At 38.3% G+C, this 18377-nt stretch overlaps 3 protein-coding genes across 13 annotated transcripts in view; 2 read left to right on the top strand and 1 right to left on the bottom strand.

The window, feature by feature from the left end:
• CASK (calcium/calmodulin dependent serine protein kinase) overlaps positions 1–18377 on the top strand; it is a 400547-nt gene that overhangs the window by 240170 nt on the left and 142000 nt on the right. For all 8 annotated transcript variants that reach the window (XM_054470905.1, XM_054470901.1, XM_063660449.1 and 5 more), the window contains exons 6-7: positions 7853–7955; positions 13925–14100. In XM_054470905.1, the coding sequence (XP_054326880.1) occupies positions 7853–7955; positions 13925–14100 (279 nt within the window). The remainder of the gene's footprint in view (positions 1–7852; positions 7956–13924; positions 14101–18377) is intronic.
• GPR34 (G protein-coupled receptor 34) overlaps positions 1–18377 on the bottom strand; it is an 87598-nt gene that overhangs the window by 20282 nt on the left and 48939 nt on the right. The gene's annotated exons all lie outside the window — the stretch shown is intronic.
• LOC129023966 (14-3-3 protein zeta/delta-like) lies at positions 1211–5527 on the top strand. Its single transcript, XM_054470918.2, has one exon. The coding sequence runs from the start codon at positions 2823–2825 to the stop codon at positions 3558–3560; it is 738 nt and encodes a 245-aa protein (XP_054326893.1). The 5' UTR covers positions 1211–2822; the 3' UTR covers positions 3561–5527.

The raw sequence follows: 18377 nt of genomic DNA, 5'->3' as shown, positions 1-18377 counted from the left end.
GTGAAAAAATATCAGAGTAGTGGTTTGCACTGGGGGAAATGGCGGCAGAGATTGAATGGGAAGGGGATGAGGGAGGGAGGTTTGTGGGATAATGAATTTTTTTAGGGGTTTGGGTTACACAAATGTATGCAGTTCATCAAAACTCTAATGGTACGCTTTTGTGCATTTCACAGTATATACATTTTTTACCTTAAACATAACTTTATTTTTTTTTTTACTTTTTATAGAAGTTTTAAGAGATAGGGTCTTGCTGTCACCCAGGCAGGGGTGCAGTGGCACAATTGCGGTTCACTGCAATCTTAAGCTCCCAAGCTCCAGTGATCCTCCTACCTCAGCCTCCCAAGTTACTGGGACCACAGGTGCACGCCACCAAACCTGGCTATTTTTTTTTTTAAGTAGAGGCATAATTTTAAACAAATATTAAATTTCAATGATATGTGTGCTAAGGTGTAGTAAAAAGTAAGATGGATAGAAGAATAAAGAGATAGATATTTGATAAAGCAAATGTAACAATATTTAATTGTAGAATCTAGGTGGCTCTTTACAATATAATTCTTTCAGTTTTCTATATGTTTGATAGTTTTCATAACAAAATGTTGAAGAAAACCTCCATTTTGGAACCTCTAATTATGGGTCTAGGCATCAACATCTGCTAACATCATTGAGTGAAAAGTTGATGGTGAATCTTATAATGATGGGCCAGGCAGACAACACCTGAACCCACTGCTCAATCCTGTCACTAAAAGTAGGATAGCCAGGTGCTATGTTCTTCCTGATGCGATACAATAGATATATCACCTATGAAGTATTAGTGCATAAAACTAAAATTGAATCTGAATCTAATCAAGATTCTAGATCTAACTACAAATTTACAGGAAATACAGGAGAGTAGAGAACATTAAATAATACCATGTGGGTACCATTAGCCAAGTACAGATTGTGGGGGATTTCACAGGAAAAATTACCTAGTATCTTAACAAATCAATGGCATGAACATTGGAAAAAAAAAAAAGCATAAGGAAGGGGATCTGTTACAGAGTAAGAGACACTCACAAGACATTGTCATCAAATGCAATGTACAGACCTTGGATCCTGTCTAGAACCAACCAACCGTAAAAAGACCTTTCTTCTTTTTTTAGTCTGTTCTACTCCTTCAAGTTATTGGTAGAGAAAAGACATTTTTGAGACAATCAAGGAAAACTGAGTGTGGACTGAGTATTAGATGATACTAAAGAAGTATTGCTCATTTTGTTGGACTTAATAATGATATTATGGTTATTTTTAAGTCCTGTGTTAGAAATACTGAACTATTAACAGGTTAAATTACATTTATGTTAAAATACTTCTGGGGAAAAAAAGTAAACAGTTGGGGATAGATGAAGCAAAAATGAAAGAATGTCCTTGTTTTTGGATTTTTCATTTGTTTGTTTTTGTTTTATTTTTGCTTGGAGACGGGCAAGTTGCCCATACATCCCAGCAGGCCAGGGGAGGAGCTGAAAGAATGTCAGTAATTGCCAAAGCTGGGTGATAGATACATGGAAGTTTATTAATCTATTTTCTCCACTTGTAAATGTTAAAAAGAGGCATCCTCATCTTCACACTTTCTTCTACATCGCATTTCTCCATTTTTACTACAGTAAGACTGTGAAAGAGATCTGTATTTACTGTCAGTACATCATCTCCTCCCATTCTCTCCTGAACCTGGTCCAATGGGGATTTTTGCCTCCATCGTGCCACCAAAACCACTCTTATCAAGGTCACCAGTAACTTCCAGATTGCCAAATCTAATGGTCAGTTCTCAGTTCTCATTTTAAATGGCCTTTGTAACATTGATGACTACTAATCATTCCTACTTGAAAAAGTTTCTTTACTTAACTTCAGGATACCAAACTGATTTTCCCCCTGCTTCATTGTCTAGACCTTGTTTTCTTTGCTAGATTTTTTCATCTTCTGACTTCAGATATTGGCGTGCACCAGGACTCAATCTTCTGACTCTTCTCTATGACTTCCTAAGCAATTTCATTCATTACCTTGGCTGTAAATATCATCTGTGTACTGTTGATTCCCAAATTTACACCTCTAATCCCAGCTTCCCCTTAATGTCATCTTATAAAATCTCACACTCAATATGTATGAAACCAAATTTTTTTTTTTTTTTTCATTTTTCTATAAAATAGAGATGGGGTTTTGCCATGTTGCCCAGGCTGGTCTGAAACTCCTGGGCTCAAGCAATCTTCCCACCTTGGCTCCCCAAAGTGCTAGGATTACAGGTGTGAGCCACCGCACCCAGCCTGAAACCAAATTCTTGATCCACCTTACAAACTCCTCCCTCAGTGTTCCCCGTTTCAGTAAATGGCATCTTCATTTTCACTCAGTTGCTCAGACCAGAAACCTAATTGTTATAATTGACTTGTGTCTTTCTCTCACGCTCATATCCAGTAGCAATTCCTGTCAGCTTTACCTTTAGAACATAAACTGAATTTGACTACTTCTCATCATCTCTGCTTCTGTCACTCTAGTCTAGTCCAAGTCACCATCTTCTCTTGCCTGGGCAACTGCAGTAGCCTCTTAATTGGTCTCCTTTTTCCCTATTTCTTCACAATCTCCTCACACAGCAGCCAGAGTGATCCTTTTAAAACCTAAAACTAATGATAGTACTCCCCTGTTCAAAACCTTATGGTGATTTCCCATCTCGCTCAACATAAAACCCAGAGTTCGGAGAGCAGGCCGGAGCCCAGGCCCGGCCCAGCGGCGCCTGCCAGGTAGACCCAGGCGAAGCCGCGTGCCGGCGCGAGGGAAGCCCTCTGCGGGAACATCCAGTCATGGATAAAAATGAGCTGGTTCAGAAGGCCAAACTGGCCGAGCAGGCTGAGCAATATGATGACATGGCAGCCTGCATGAAGTCTGTAACTGAGCAAGGAGCTGAATTATCCAATGAGGAGAGGAATCTTCTCTCAGTTGCTTATAAAAATGTTGTAGGAGCCCTTAGGTCATCTTGGAGGGTCGTCTCAAGTATTGAACAAAAGACGGAAGGTGCTGAGAAAAAACAGCGGATGGCTCGAGAATACAGAGAGAAAGTTGAGACGGAGCTAAGAGATATCTGCAATGATGTACTGTCTCTTTTGGAAAAGTTCTTGATCCCCAATACTTCACAAGCAGAGAGCAAAGTCTTCTATTTGAAAATGAAAGGAGATTACTACCATTACTTGGCTGAGGTTGCCGCTGGTGATAACAAGAAAGGGATTGTGGATCAGTCACAACAAGCATACCAAGAAGCTTTTGAAATCAGCAAAAAGGAAATGCAACCAACACATCCTATCAGACTGGCTCTGGCCCTTAACTTCTCTGTGTTCTATTATGAGATTCTGAACTCCCCAGAGAAAGCCTGCTCTCTTGCAAAGACAGCTTTTGATGAAGCCATTGCTGAACTTGATACATTAAGTGAAGAGTCATACAAAGACAGCACACTAATAATGCAATTACTGAGAGACAACTTGACATTGTGGACATCAGATACCCAAGGAGACGAAGCTGAAGCAGTAGAAGAAGGGGAAAATTAACCGGCCTTCCAACTTTTGTGTGCCTCATTCTAAAATTTACACAGTAGACCATTTGTCATCCATGCTGTCCCACAAATAGTTTTTTGTTTACGATTTATGACAGGTTTATATTACTTCTACTTGAATTTCTGTATTTCCCATGGGGTTTTTATGCTTAATATTAGGGGAGTAGAGCCAGTTAACATTTAGGGAGTTACCTGTTTTCATCTTGAGGTGGTCAATATGGGGATGTGAAATTTTTATACAAGTTATAAATGTTTGGCATAGTACTTTTGGTACATTGTGGCTTCACAAGGGCCAGTGTAAAACTGCTTCCATGTCCAAGCAAAGAAAACTGCCTACATATTGGTTTGTCCTGGTGGGGAATAAAAGGGATCATTGGTTCCAGTCACAGGTGTAGTAATTGTGGGTACTTTAAGGTTTGGAGCACTTACAAGGCTGTGGTAGAAACATACCCCATGGATACCACATATTAAACCATGTATATCTGTGGAATACTCAATGTGCACACCTTTGACTACAACTGCAGAAGTGTTCCTTTAGACAAAGTTGTGACCCATTTTACTCTGGATAAGGGCAGAAACGGTTCACATTCCATTATTTGTAAAGTTACCTGCTGTTAGCTTTCATTATTTTTGCTACACTCATTTTATTTGTATCTAAATGTTTTAGGTAACCTAAGAACAAATGTAAAAATAAGGATGCAGGAAAAATGAATTGCTTGGTATTCATTACTTCATGTATATCAAGCACAGCAGTAAAACAAAAACCCATGTATTTAACTTTTTTTTGTAGGTTTTTTGCTTTTATGATTTTTTTTTTTTTGATACTTGCCTAACATGCATGTGCTGTAAAAATAGTTAACAGGGAAATAACTTGAGGTGATGGCTAGCTTTGTTTAATGTCTTATGAAATTTTCATGAACAATCCAAGCATAATTGTTAAGAACACATGTATTAAATTCATGTAAGTGGAATAAAAGTTTTATGAATGGACTTTTCAACTACTTTCTCTACAGCTTTTCATGTGAATTAGTCTTTTGGTTCTGAAACTTCTCTAAAGGAAATTGTACGTTTTTTGAAATTTATTCCTTATTCCCTCTTGGCAGCTAATGGGCCTTTACCAAGTTTAAACACGAAATTTATCATAACAACAAAAATACTACTAATATAACTACTGTTTCCATGTCCCATGATCCCCTCTCTTCCTCCCCACCCTGAAAAAAATGAGTTCCTATTTTTTCTGGGAGAGGGGGAGATTGATTAGAAAAAAATGTAATATGTTCCATTTAAAATTTTGGCTTATGGCATTTTCTAACTTAGGAAGCCACGATGTTCTTGGCCCGTCATGACATTGGGTAGTATTAACTATAAGTTTTGTGCTTCCAAATCACTTTTTGGTTTTTAAGAATTTCTTGATACTCTTATAGTCTGCCTTCAATTTTGATCCTTTATTCTATTTGTCAGATGCACAAGATTACCTTCCTTTTTTAGCCTTCTGTCTTGTCACCAACCATTCCTACTTGGTGGCCATGTACTTGGAAAAAGGCCGCATGATCTTTCTGGCTCCACTCAGTGTCTAAGGCACCCTGCTTCCTTTGCTCGCATCCCACAGACTATTTCCCTCATCCTATTTACTGCAGCAAATCTCTCCTTAGTTGATGAGATTGTGTTTATCTCCCTTTAAAACCCTACCTATCCTGAATGGTTTGTCATTGTCTGCCTTTAAAATCCTTCCTCTTTCTTCTTCCTCTGTTCTCTAAATAATGATGGGGCTAAGTTATACCCAAAGCTCACTTTACAAAATATTTCCTCAGTACTTTGCAGGAAACACCAAACAAAAATGCCATTTTAAAAGAGGTGTATTTTTTCTTTTAGAATGTAAGCTCCTCAAGAGCAGGGACAATGTTTTTTGTATGTTCTATTGTGCCTGGTACACTGTAAATGCTCAATAAAGATTGATGATGGGAGGCAAAAAAAAAAACAAACAAAAAAAAAACCCAGAGTTCTCACCACAGTTTCAAGGCCCTACACCTTTGATCATCCCTCAGATCACATTTCCCACCACTCTGCCCCTTGCTCTCATGCCTTTCCAGACACACTGGCTTCCTTCTTCTCCAAACAACCCTCCTTATTCCTGTGGGCCTTTGTATTGGCTGTTCTTCTCACCTGGAACTTGCTGCCATGTGGCTTGCTTTTTCACTTCGTTCTGGTCTCTGTTCAGATATTACCCATTAGAGAGGCCTTCTCTGACCCCAACTAAAATAGCAGTTCCCTAGTCCCCATCCCTATAACACCTCCTTACCAGCTTAATTTTACTTCCTAACAAGTAATACTACCTGGCTTTACATTCTGTTAATTTGCATTTATGGCTCTATTTGCTTTCTTAAGTTCAACTCTTTAGGCTGGGCACAGTGGCTCATGCCTGTAATCTGGGCACTTTGGGAGGCCAAGGTGAGAGGATCACTTGAGACCAGGAGTTCAAGACCAGCCTGGGCAACATATCAAGACCCCTCATCTCTTTTTAAACATAAGTTAATTTAACTTAATTAAGTTCACATTTTATAACTTGTCTTAAGGATTCGAGAATGACTGAATCTACACAGAGGAGAATTATATAGATTCCCTTGTAACATTAACTTAAGCATAAACATCATCAACATACTATTAAGGGTATACAGAACTTTGGAGTTCTGATTTCAGCTTCTACTCCTTCCTAAGGTGATAACAGTTACACAGGCATGGCCAGAAGACCCTGTTGGAATCTAGTTTGCATTTTTTTCTTCTGTATCATGTTCATTCTTTTCTAGGCTTGCTCACTTGCTGTGTCCCACACTAGAATCATGCTAGGGGTATTGCCATCTTAGTCTGTTGTCATTGTTCTCTCTTTGAACCAACAGAAAGTTCTAACTAACAGCAGTCTATCCGTTGATTTCGGTAGAGGTTTGCCTGCTCTCCCATAGACTCTTCTTGCTACTTTGTGTCATGCTGTGGTTTGCTCACTATTCATTTCTACACTTGCCTTCCTTCTTTCTCTGGCTCTCACATACACACTTACATTTCCTGGCTCATCTCTGTTTGTGCTAGACTATTGTAAAAGTCTTTAAACTTCTTTGCACAGAAAGAATAACTTCCAAAGTAGAATCCTGATGCTCCCATTGGGCAGAGTAAGGATTCCTCCCACCTGTGTGTCATCATCAAACACAGGTGTACCAGCTCAGTATGATTGCACACGTTTTTTTATACCTATTATGTTGGCTAAAACTGAACAAAAACTGTGTCCTTTTATGAATGAGAAAATGTAGGAGAGAATTTTTAAAAACCTTTTGTCTTCCATGACTAAAGAGACTTGCCTTTTTTACTAGCCCCTGTTTTGAGAGCCGGTCAGACGTAGTTTTAGTCATATTGGGGAGGACAGTGTTTAAGCGGAGACCAGAGCTCCCCATTATGAAATTCTTTCCTGACACCAGCCCCAACTAGGTTCCAGTAAGAAATAGATGCAGAGGACAACATCCTACAAAGGAAACCCTCATTGTTATCACAAAGCATATGATATAAAAGAGCCCTGGTCAAGCAGGATACCCCTTGGGGAGAGGATGTCTTTGCCCTGGACTAGGAATCAGGCAAGTGGTTTTCTTTCCCCTTCTCCTTTTTCACCTCCCACCCCCACAGAGAGGAAAAGCAGATCCAGAGAAGACATGCCCAGGAAGAGCGTTGAAGTCCCTGGGAACAAGGCTTAATTAAAATCATTAAATCTGACCCATCCATGTAGTACTCCTTGGCTTAAGGGTGGAATGAATAAAGCAAAGAAAAGAGGACTGGGCAGAGTGGAGAAAGAAAGGGCCGTGACTGTCCCCTAACAACCAGGATACAATGGCTCTGTAGGTAAAATCAGAGGTTTCAAAAAACATTTTGGAAGTGTAAAATATATTTTTTCTTAAAGAAATCTAGACTGTCACTCGAAGGAAGACAATATTGCATAGTAAGGCAAAAAAAATATATCTGTGTTTCTTGAACATCCATGCTTCCTTAGTAATTCTTAGCACTGTACTCTAACCTTACAAGCAAATAATACCTAAAGAACATTGGATGGAACAGGTATGTATTTGGAGAAATCAGCCAGGCGTGAGAATATGACAAATAATTCAAGCATCCAAAATAATTTAGAAGTTTTTAATGTGTTTTTCTATTATCATGTTATCTAATTTTATGTAAACTGAATTGTTCATCTTCAATTAATCCTTATCTTCGGGTTTGTTTTTTGTTTGTTTGTTCATCTGTTTTTCTTTTCAGCCCCACTGTGTTCTCCTTGCCTCAAAAGAAAACTCGGCACCTGTTAAACTTGGAGGCTTTGGGGTAGCTATTCAATTAGGGGAGTCTGGACTTGTAGCTGGAGGTAAGACTGCTTTAAAAAAAAAAATTTCTTCAAAACCTGGTCACTTGCGACTGGTATAAAACTTTCAAGCTACATATTAGCCCAACCTCAGTGTTTCATACCTCATTCCACCCCACCCCAGCCCCCAAAAAGCATCATCAGATAGTTTTTAATTTAATAACTCTGTAGTCATAACTAGAATTTTAGTCCCTTAAGAATAGACTCTTTTTTCTCTTTGTACCTCCAGTACTTAAGAGACTGTAAGAGATTAAAACAGTGTTCAAAGAAAATAAGTTTGAGGCATAGTGCCTTGTAAAGTTGAACTGGCCAAATGAAGTCAAATCTAAAATGTGTAGATTAGCCACTTCCTGGTTTACACTGGTGGCTAATTTTTAATTTCATACTGTTTTCCTTTTTCCATTTATCAAAGAATCCTGCTCAAGCCATCAGTCTGTATATTAGCAAAGAATAAGCAGATGTGAATGCAGGCTGATTTTATTATTAGCCAAAGCAAAACATAATTTTTAAATTCCCATGCCAGAATAAAAAGAAAAAAGTTACAAATTATATAATCTTGCACAGCACATTTCATATAACCCAATTCCTTATAGCTAGAACCTCAAGCAGTAACAACATAGACCATCTTCAGAAAAATGAGCCATAGGTCATAGTTGTAATTTTTTTTTTTTTTCAGACAATGTCTTGCTCTGTCACCCAGGCTGGAGCACACAGTGGCACGATCATGGCACACTGCTCTGCACCCTTGACCTTCCAGGCTCAAGTGATCCTCCCACCTCAACCTCCCGAGTAGCTAGGATCATAGGCGTGTGCCACCATACCTGGCAAACTTTTTTTATTTTTAGTAGAGGCAAGGTCTCACTACATTGCCCAGGTTGGTCTCAAACTCCTGGGCCTAAGCAGTCCTCCTGCCTCAGCCTCCCAAAGTGCTGGGATTACAGGTGTAAGCCACTGCACCCAGCCCATAGTTGTATTCTTTAAATAATTTTTTCACCACATTGCCCTCTAAAATTAAATTACATTCAAATTTTCTTTTAGTTTCACATTCTTTTCCAGTTAATCATTTCCAATAATATGCAAAATTGCAAGCTGAGTATAGTTTCAAAGAATGCTAATTTTTTCCCCTAATTTAAAACTTTCTGTTAGTGATTGGAAGACTGACCAAAGGGTCAGCTAGTAAAGCACAGTTTAATCATGGAATCTCAGAACTCCAAAGGGCCTTAACTTCTCTAGTCTTGTAACTAATGATTGAATTCTTCCATAATATTCCCAAGAAAAGATTGAGTTCTGGTATTAAACCTCAGAGAGCAAAGTAGTCACTACATCCCAAGACAGTTCATTTCATTTTTGGACAACTCCTTAAGTATTAAAAAGCTCATCTTTGCATCTTTCTGTAACTTCTACCCAGTCATCCTAATCCTGACTTCTGAAACTACTGTGAACGATTTTCATCCTTCCGTATGATAACCGTTCATCTGTTTGTAGACAACTACCATGTCCCCCTAGGTCTTATCCAAGTTAACTTCCCTAGGGTGATTTGGCCATTCTTCATATAAACTGGTTCAAAATCTCTTCAGTATCCACAAAGTACAGGGCCTGGACTGAACACTAACTACAGGTAGTACAGTACAGCCGATCCAGTGCACAGTAGCATTGGGCTATCATTTTTTTGTGTTCTGGGCCTTAAATTTCCCTCGGGTTCCCCAAATTGCATTAGCTTTTTAGACAACTACATAGCACTGATGGTTCATATTGATCTTGTAATCAAGTGAAAATCCTAAATTATTTTTTAAACAAATGTCACTGTTAAGCTAACTCTCTCAATTCTGGTACTTATACAGATCATTTCTATGTTAAGACTATGTAATTATAACAAATAATTTCTGATGATTATATTACCAAGGTTAATGGGATGAAATGAAATGAATTTATTTTATATGTTATATACTGGCCATATATGACTTTGTTTCTGTTGCTCTGGATCTATGTCCTGTTGGTATGTAGAATGTCATGGGCTTCGTATTTTATTGTACATCTTGATTGGGGGGAAAAATAGATGCATTATGTTTACCTGGACATTTTCTCCATATTAATCTTTTTCTAAAGACCATGAACCTTTCACCTACATTGTTTATTTTTAAAGCTAATTTTGAACTCCCCCCCACCGCCTGCCGCCGGTATGTCAGTATTCAAAATTTATTTTTCTCCATGCTTCTAGAATTAAAATACTTCCTAATGGTCAAAATATTGTCATTTCTTAGCATACCTTTTTTTGTATTCTTGAAATAACTTTGAATGTTACGTTTTAAAAAATAGAATATGAATAAATAAGAGATAAATTATTTCTCTTAGAAAAAGCTTTTCTGCTGTTTAAGGTACTTTTGAAATTTTGCTAATTAAGGTTGGGCACGGTGGCTCATGCCTCTAATTCCAGCACTTCGGGAGGCTGAGGCGGGCAGATTGAGCCCAGGAGTTCAAGACCAGCCTGGGCAACATGGCGAAACCCCATTTCTCCGAAAAGATGCAAAAATTAGCCAGGCATGGTGACAAGAGCCTGTAGTCCCAGCTACACAGGAGGATCGCTTGAACCCGGGAGGCAGAGGCTGCAGTGAGCTGAGATCGCACCACTGCCCTCCAGCCTGAGCAACAGAGCAAGACCCTATCTCAAAAAAAAAAAAAGAAAGAAATTCCGTCAATCGTTCAATTATTTATCAACTTTAAAGCAGAAAGCCATTTTCCTGTCAGTTTGAAATCCCAGTCCCTAGTCCTCATAATAGAAAGGAATTCATTTCTTTATATGTTGCATATAGTAAAAATCATTTAAACATATTTACACTCCCCCTACCTGAAACTCAGCTATTTAGGAAACTTACTTATCCAGAATACAACTAGAAACCTAGAAAATAACTATAATAGCAGCAAAATTATTCCTACCCTTAAAAATCCACTCATGCTCCTCACAATTGAGCATCTAAAGACACTCTCTAAGGCTGACTTGCTCCCATGTTTTAAAAAGTTGTATAGATTCGTGTTCCTTCATACCTTGCACATGCTATTCCTTCTAGTTGGAGTGCCTTTTGTCATTTTATCTATCTGGTTAACTCCTACTGTTCTGGAAGGTTGAGCTAACAATTGTCTCCTCTTTAAAGCAGGCTTACCTTCACCATCCCGAGTTGGATAGCCCTATTCCTTCTCTTCTATATTCCCATAACTATCTGGGCTACATACCTCCATGTAGCATTGGATGCAGGGACTTACATCAAAGACTGTGATTTGTAAGAGTAAGGAGGACCATGGCTGAGGGTATCTAGGACCTAGCAAGCACTTAGGAAATTGCTATTAAATGAAATAATCTGGTTGCTAGTCAGGTTCTAGTTAATAGCAGATTATAAAAGCAACAAATTAGGAGAACGCAGAACTAAAGCGTAGTGAGAGAAAAGAAATAAAAGCCTGACAAAAATATATATGATATATACTGAGCAGACACCAAAACTTGGAAAGCACAACAGCCTTTCGGTATGAAAGAAATCAACTCCTGCATACCTCTGAAGTTCCTGAGGGTGCTTTCTGTTCTATAGCCTAGGTCTTTAATCAGTATCTGTAATGACAAGTCTGAGTCATCAAGAAAAGGTTAAATTATGAGCAGCATTCTGTGTAAAAGAAGTCAGGAAATTGTAGAAAGCCATACAAAATTATTTAACTAAGGTGGGCACTGTGACTCACACCTGTAATCCCAGCTGCTTGAGAGGCCAAGGCAGAAGGATCGCTTGAGCCCAGGAGTTTGAGACTAGCCTGGGGAAAATAGTGAGACTCTGCAAAAAAATTATTAAAGCAAAAAGGATTGTGTGCATAAAGATTCAAATCACAATGTATTTTAAAATGTAGCTATTCAGAACAATTCTCCCCCTGAGATTCTGGTAGGAAGGTTTTATTGTATTATCAAAATACATAATATTTAAATATTTGTCCAAAATATCTCAAACTGCCATTTAATTTAGTTTGCTAATTTGTTTCCTTTTCTTAAAATTTTGTGGTCAAAGTCCTAAAAGTAAAGAAGTATCGGCAAAAACAAGGATTTTTAGGAAGTTGGTGTATATTAAAGGTTAACTCCAGTCCTTTTTACCTTCTACTGATTTACATGAAATAAAAGAGCATTCCTCTACATTCTTTCTACCATGGTTTTTCCCCTATCATCTATGAGCAAATTATTGAACCAAACAACAGGCATCTTCCCGAAGATTGAACACTAGTTCTCCAGCATTGGGTAGTCTTCGTCTAGCTAAATGGAGAGAACCTTCTCAGGATGGCTGGGACTGGCCGTGGTCGCTCTGATTATTCCCAGGTTAAGGCCCCCATTTTGAGTGGCTTGGCCCAGGAAGTGGTAGGAGTCAAGTTGAGTTTCAAAGCATCATACAAACTGTCAGCAGGTACCTAACTGGTACTCTGGTACCAGTTGAATGATACTGGTTTCCCCTACTCCTGCTAGCTCCTGTGCATCAGAACAAGGCTAATTCTCCAGTGGCCCCTCCCTGTCCAGGCTATTAATGAAGTATGGAAGGCTTAGTTCCCATCCCTTCAGCTTCTTCATGTTACTTGAGGAAGAAAAATGGGGCAATACAGAAATAAAAATATTTCTCTAGCCAGATCCTTCTAGCCAATAGTTTTCACTGATCTATCGTACATTTTAAATGAAAATATTTTTACTACTGGAACCCTGAACTTAATCTTTTCTATTATGGGGGGAGGAAGGGAAACCATATGATCTGCAGCAAAAGTACATCCTGATACACAAGCTAAGAGCTCTTTTATCTTTCTGCATCCCAACTGAGTTTGATAATCATGAACAGAACTTGATATATTCTCTCTAGCTGAACCAGAAGATCTCTAAGGTCTTTTAAAACCACAGTTCTGAGTTGTAGATAAAGTATTGTACAATCTTCAAACTAAAAATTATCTTGAACTCAGTATGATGAAAGAGAGAGACAGAGGGAGGAAGGGAGGTGGCTGGGCTTGCATATATCTAGAAGAGCTGCCAAGTCTAGTGGGCAGTGCCCCATCCTACAGTGATCTTCCTACAGGGTACAAGCCTTTCATTCCACAATAGAAGACTTCTTTTGGGATACTGAGTTAAAGATAGTTATGAATGTGCAAACAGCTGATATCAGATTCCTTACAGAACGCTAATTTTTGATAGAGAAACAAAAGAAAACTCTTTAAAGAAGATGAAAGTCAAAGAGGATTGAATGGAAGGAGTTTCATAATTTTGCTTTTGTTTATGCCATATATTTGCTCTCATTCTCTTCATATGTTAATGTTAGGAGGAAGCTAAAAACTCCTACTATAACAAAATATTACTAACTATTGTTAATTGCTATAATTAACCCATAAAATCAACTGAACAGGATTTCAGAGTCAAATTCATATTTCAAATAACAGTTCTCAGCATTTGGTTTCATTGGGGAATTTCCATTTGGCAGTCAAGTCATCTTTTTTCCACCGATTTTTTTCTCATGCCTTCCTGCCCACTCCTCTCCTTTCCCCTGCCTCTGCCTCTGCCCAGGGCAGGCCTCCCAACTCTTTCCTGGACAGCTACAGGCTCTGCCTGTTGACTCTTTCACCTACCTCTGCTCTGTATATTTGGTGACTTTCAACCATGTGAAAATTAGAAAATTTAAACTTCTTCATGAGGTAAGAACCACATAAATACCTACTATGTAGCATGCAGAATTCAATAGGGAGTGCCAATGTACAAGACAGAATACCTATTCTGGGCTCAATATTTTCAGGAAGCAATTAGATAAGTAATTTTTTTCACCTGTGTGAACTTGATTTTATGGCGAGGTGGAGAAGTGGTGAGAGTATATGTATTGGTAAACTTTTTATTTGGATTGTTATTGTTCTATTATTTTTAGTTTTCAAGTGAAAATCCCATTTTATGTAAACATTTTTCCTTAATGTTGTTTTAAATGTAGGACGTGTTGGAACACCTCATTTTATGGCACCAGAAGTGGTCAAAAGAGAGCCTTACGGAAAGCCTGTAGACGTCTGGGGGTGCGGTGTGATCCTTTTTATCCTGCTCAGTGGTTGTTTGCCTTTTTACGGAACCAAGGAAAGATTGTTTGAAGGCATTATTAAAGGAAAATATAAGGTAATGCATCATGAACATTTTCTTTTTCCATTGAGATTAATTTATCCTGAAAAATGTTTTTTTGAAGTTACTGTCTGTCTTTGCCCACTAATTGACTGCCAGGTGGTTACCCCATCAGAGAAAAGGTCTTTGCTTACATCATTGATCTAGTGGCCTTGATAGGCAACATAGGCCCCAAGTAAATTTCTGAGTCATTGTCAGCTGAGCTATCACCCTGGTGAAGAAAACATTTATGAACCTTCTTTGTGTAATTTGAGAAAGGGGCTTCATTTTTAAAGCCTTCTGCTTAATTTGTAAAGTTAAAATGGAATTTCATCCAGGTATAATTTTAGTCATTCTTTATCTTAATTTTAAATTTAGGCCAGCACAGCTGAAAACATTTGCCATTTACATTCCAGGATAAACTGAAATGCCAGGATGACAACTGCATTTCATGATACAATATAGAGGCATTTCAGTGTGGCTTAAACATTCCTATTCTTCTTTGGCTATTAGGTGTTGGCAGCCTCATGTACTATCACAGACTTGTGATTAGTAAATCATTACTTTAACTAGTAAAAAATTGAAAATTCATTACTGACATTATGAATAGCTATATCACAAACACCTAAGGACTTCTTGGAAATAAGTAAGCTTAAGGTTGGACTCCTTTGGCCTGTCCCACAGGGTACAACTGACAGTGACTAGGAGGCTGGGCATGGGAAGCATGGGGGAGTGTGTGTCTGGATATCAGGTTAAGGCTGTTTAAGTTGGGGAAATTCTTTTTCCTCTCATTATTACTGAAACTCATACTTTCTATTCAACCTCATCACTGTTTCATTTTCAGCCATGACTGACAACATAAAACCAAAAACATGTGTATGTAACACTGGACTCTAAAACTATGAGGCCCCTAAAGTTTTCTCTTCAATTCCTCGGTAATGTTAGAATTTTATATGGGACTTGGAAAAATAAAATTTAAAAAGAAGAAAAGTAAAGTGGTTCCAGAGTTACAGTCTTATCCTTTTAAGCCATAACTGAAGTTTATGGAGATGAGAATGGTATATACTTTTGTTGGTTTATTTACCAACAAAACTTATATGCACTCACTATCAGTTTATGAGTGCATATAAGTTTGTCTTGTTTTAGTTAGTTTAAGATATATACCAAAACTCTGTTAACAGAGAAAGATGTTTTCAGTGTAGCATTTCCTGCCCCTCCCAGAGTTAGTTGGCCACTGGGGAATAAAATCAATACTTATGAGGTAACTAAATGTCTCGGAAACTGCTTGTAAGTAGTCATCCCTCTTCAATCCAGGGAAGTTGTAAGTTGCTCACAGGAATGCACAGCCAAATTCTGGTTGAATTTAGCCAAGTGAAATCACAGATACTAATATTTTAAAAGAAACATGATTAGTGATACATCAGCATAATAATACTAGCAATAATGATAGCTAACTCAGGCATAGCACATAGCATAGCATAGTTTACATAAGTAAAGTGCTTAGAACAGTTTAATTCATTTAACCCTCACAGCAACTTGTGAGGTAGGTACCATATAATAAAAATCCCCCACCTGAGTTTTTGAGTTATAGGCATTTGCTAATAATAGAATTCTTCCTTTGTGTTTGTTCAGTTGTTAACTTCCTAGTTTCCAAGGCAATGTGCTTCATTCCAACAGACTCTGGTATTTTATTTCGTCTATTTTTAAAACATTGAATAGTTATTTTTTTTTCTTGGTAAAAAGCCTTAGACTATTCACACATGTGCAAAAATTAAGTCATTTAAAAATTCCCTCTTCCTAGTATTATAGTAAGTCAGATGGATGGTGGCAGCTACATCATAATTTTTTTTGTACCCGGGGTTTGAATCTTTGAGGTTAATAATTTATTTACTTTTTTACTTGGCTAACCTCACCTCTCATTTATCTTCAGGACTTTCCTTACAAAAGGCCTAGGTTTTCACCACCTTAGTTTGAAGTATAGATCCATCTCTACCATCTATGATGAATCTCGGCCTTTTTCTTTTAGTATACTGTGATATGATTCTGTCAGCATTTATTTTTCTATCTTTTATTATCAAAAATTTCAAACAAAAATAGTAGAGAGAATAGTATAATGAGCTCCCAGCTTCAATAACACAGACAATCTTGTTTTATCTGTATTCAACATATTATTATATTATTTTAAAGCAGATCTCAGCTGGGCTCACTTGAGCTCAGGAGCTCAAGACCAGCCTGGGCAACATAGGGAGACCTGGTCTCTACAAAAAGTGCAAAAATTAGCCAAGTATGATGGCACACACTTGTAATTTCAGGTACTTGGAAGGCTGAGGTGGCAGGATTACCTAAGCCTGGGAGGTCAAGGCTGCAATGAGCCATGATCACACCACTGCACTTCAGCCTGGGCAGCAGAGCGAGACCCTGTCTTCCCAAAAAAAAAAAAAAAATAGATTTCAAAAAAATTATTTCATCACCCTGGTGGTTCTTTTTTGAGACAGAGTCTTGCTCTGTCACCCAGGCTGGAGTGCAGTGGCATGATCTTGGCTCACTGCAACCTCCCCCTCCCAAGTTCAGGTGATTCTCGTGACTCAGCCTCCCGAGTAGCTGGGATTACAGGCTCATGCACCACGACACCCAGCTAATTTTTGTATTTTTAGTAGAGATGAGGTTTTCACCATGTTGGCCAAGCTGGTCTGAAACTCCTGACCTCAAGTGATCCACCTGCCTCGGCCTCCCAAAGTGCTGGAATTACAGCTGTGAGCCACCACCCCCAGCCTCATTTCATCACCCTAATGGTTCTGAGCAAAAGAACTATTAACAAAATTCTTGATCTCTATGGATATTTTAAAGAAAAGTTTGATGACACCTTTTAAATGCAGTACTTTTTTTTTTCTTTTTTCACCTCCAGCACTTGCAAATGTGAGACCACCTTAGAAAATACTGTTTCACTGGAGTATATGCTAACACTTAACCTCAATTAACTTCTTTATAAAGGGCAAAAATATATTTCCCAAACCGTATATAGGAAGTGTAATGTCATATCATTATTACAGGTAACCAGTTAGTATATACACAGCAAGATTATGCTATGGGTTTGGTATTCAAATAAGTAAGATTGTTTTATAGCCTTATTTTGTTCCCCCGTATAGACTCAATCTCCCAAATTTGTTTTAGCTACTCTTCTCAGCTGAAGGAATGGAAAATCCTGTATTGGACTGTCTTGTAAAAAGGACAAGGGAGTGTCCTTCTAAACCTCTACTCATTTCAGAAATCTTACCACCCCTTTTAGATGATTTCTCAACCACTTTGTCAAGGAAAAATTATTCAGACTTTAAAGAGCACATTCGCTCCAGGATAGGGAGAGGAAACAAGTCTACCCAAGCCCTGTCTAATCGCTTAACCTCATTTCAAACTGGTCAGTTGACCACAATTTCACTAGGATGAAAAGTGTGGGATTTCATCCCTCCCAAAGTGTGGGATTACAGGCATGAGCCACTGTGCCCAGCTGGATAATGATAATTAAACAGCCTCATGGCATTAGTCTTAATGGGATTTGACAAGCAGAAGTGGCTACTATTTGAAATTCTGCCTGTTGGGGGGGAAAATGAAGCACACTTCAATTTTAAGCGTTATCCCCAACATAAAGACACTTTTCACTCCCCATCTTCAAGTACAAAGTCTCACATTAGTCAGAGCTAATGCTAGCCCTTGCTCAAATTGTAATGATTCATTTATACTGCAGTGCAAGTACTGCAGTTTCATTTGGCTTTAAAATGTTGTGGAGTTTATTCTTCATCTTTCTTCCTTAGAAGGTGATGTAGGTCTCTGCCTGTTAAAGCCATGGCTTTGCTTGAAGGTCCTGGCACTGGGTAGCTCACATAAGCTCACCCCATCAGTAAACCTGTTGATGTTGAACAAGGAATGAGACCCTACTCTGTCTCTGTCTCCTTTCCCTACTTGCCTTCTCAACCCCATGCCCTAACCACTCTGATTTTTTTTTTTAATGATTCTGGGTCTCAGACATATCCCTTTTCCCAGGAGCCTTCTAGCACTTGGCTCACAGATCCACAGCCTTTCTCGTAAGTCCTGTGTCTTTTGAACAATTCATAATTATTTTTGTTTGATTTTAATCAATATACCATGTGGCTTAGTTGTCTCATCTCTAAAAGAGACAAAAGTAACTTCACTGAGGATAGTATTCAAGCAAATCTGTTATTCTGTGGGACCTACGGTAGTAGAATACTTTTTCCTAAACACCGAAATTGATATGAAGTGACCAAAATATCCCACTAAAAACT

The sequence above is a fragment of the Pongo pygmaeus genome, chromosome X, assembly GCF_028885625.2.
Source record: "Pongo pygmaeus isolate AG05252 chromosome X, NHGRI_mPonPyg2-v2.0_pri, whole genome shotgun sequence".
Lineage (NCBI taxonomy): Eukaryota > Metazoa > Chordata > Mammalia > Primates > Hominidae > Pongo > Pongo pygmaeus.
Note: the sequence above shows the minus strand (reverse complement) of the source record. Positions and strands in the feature narration are given on the sequence as shown.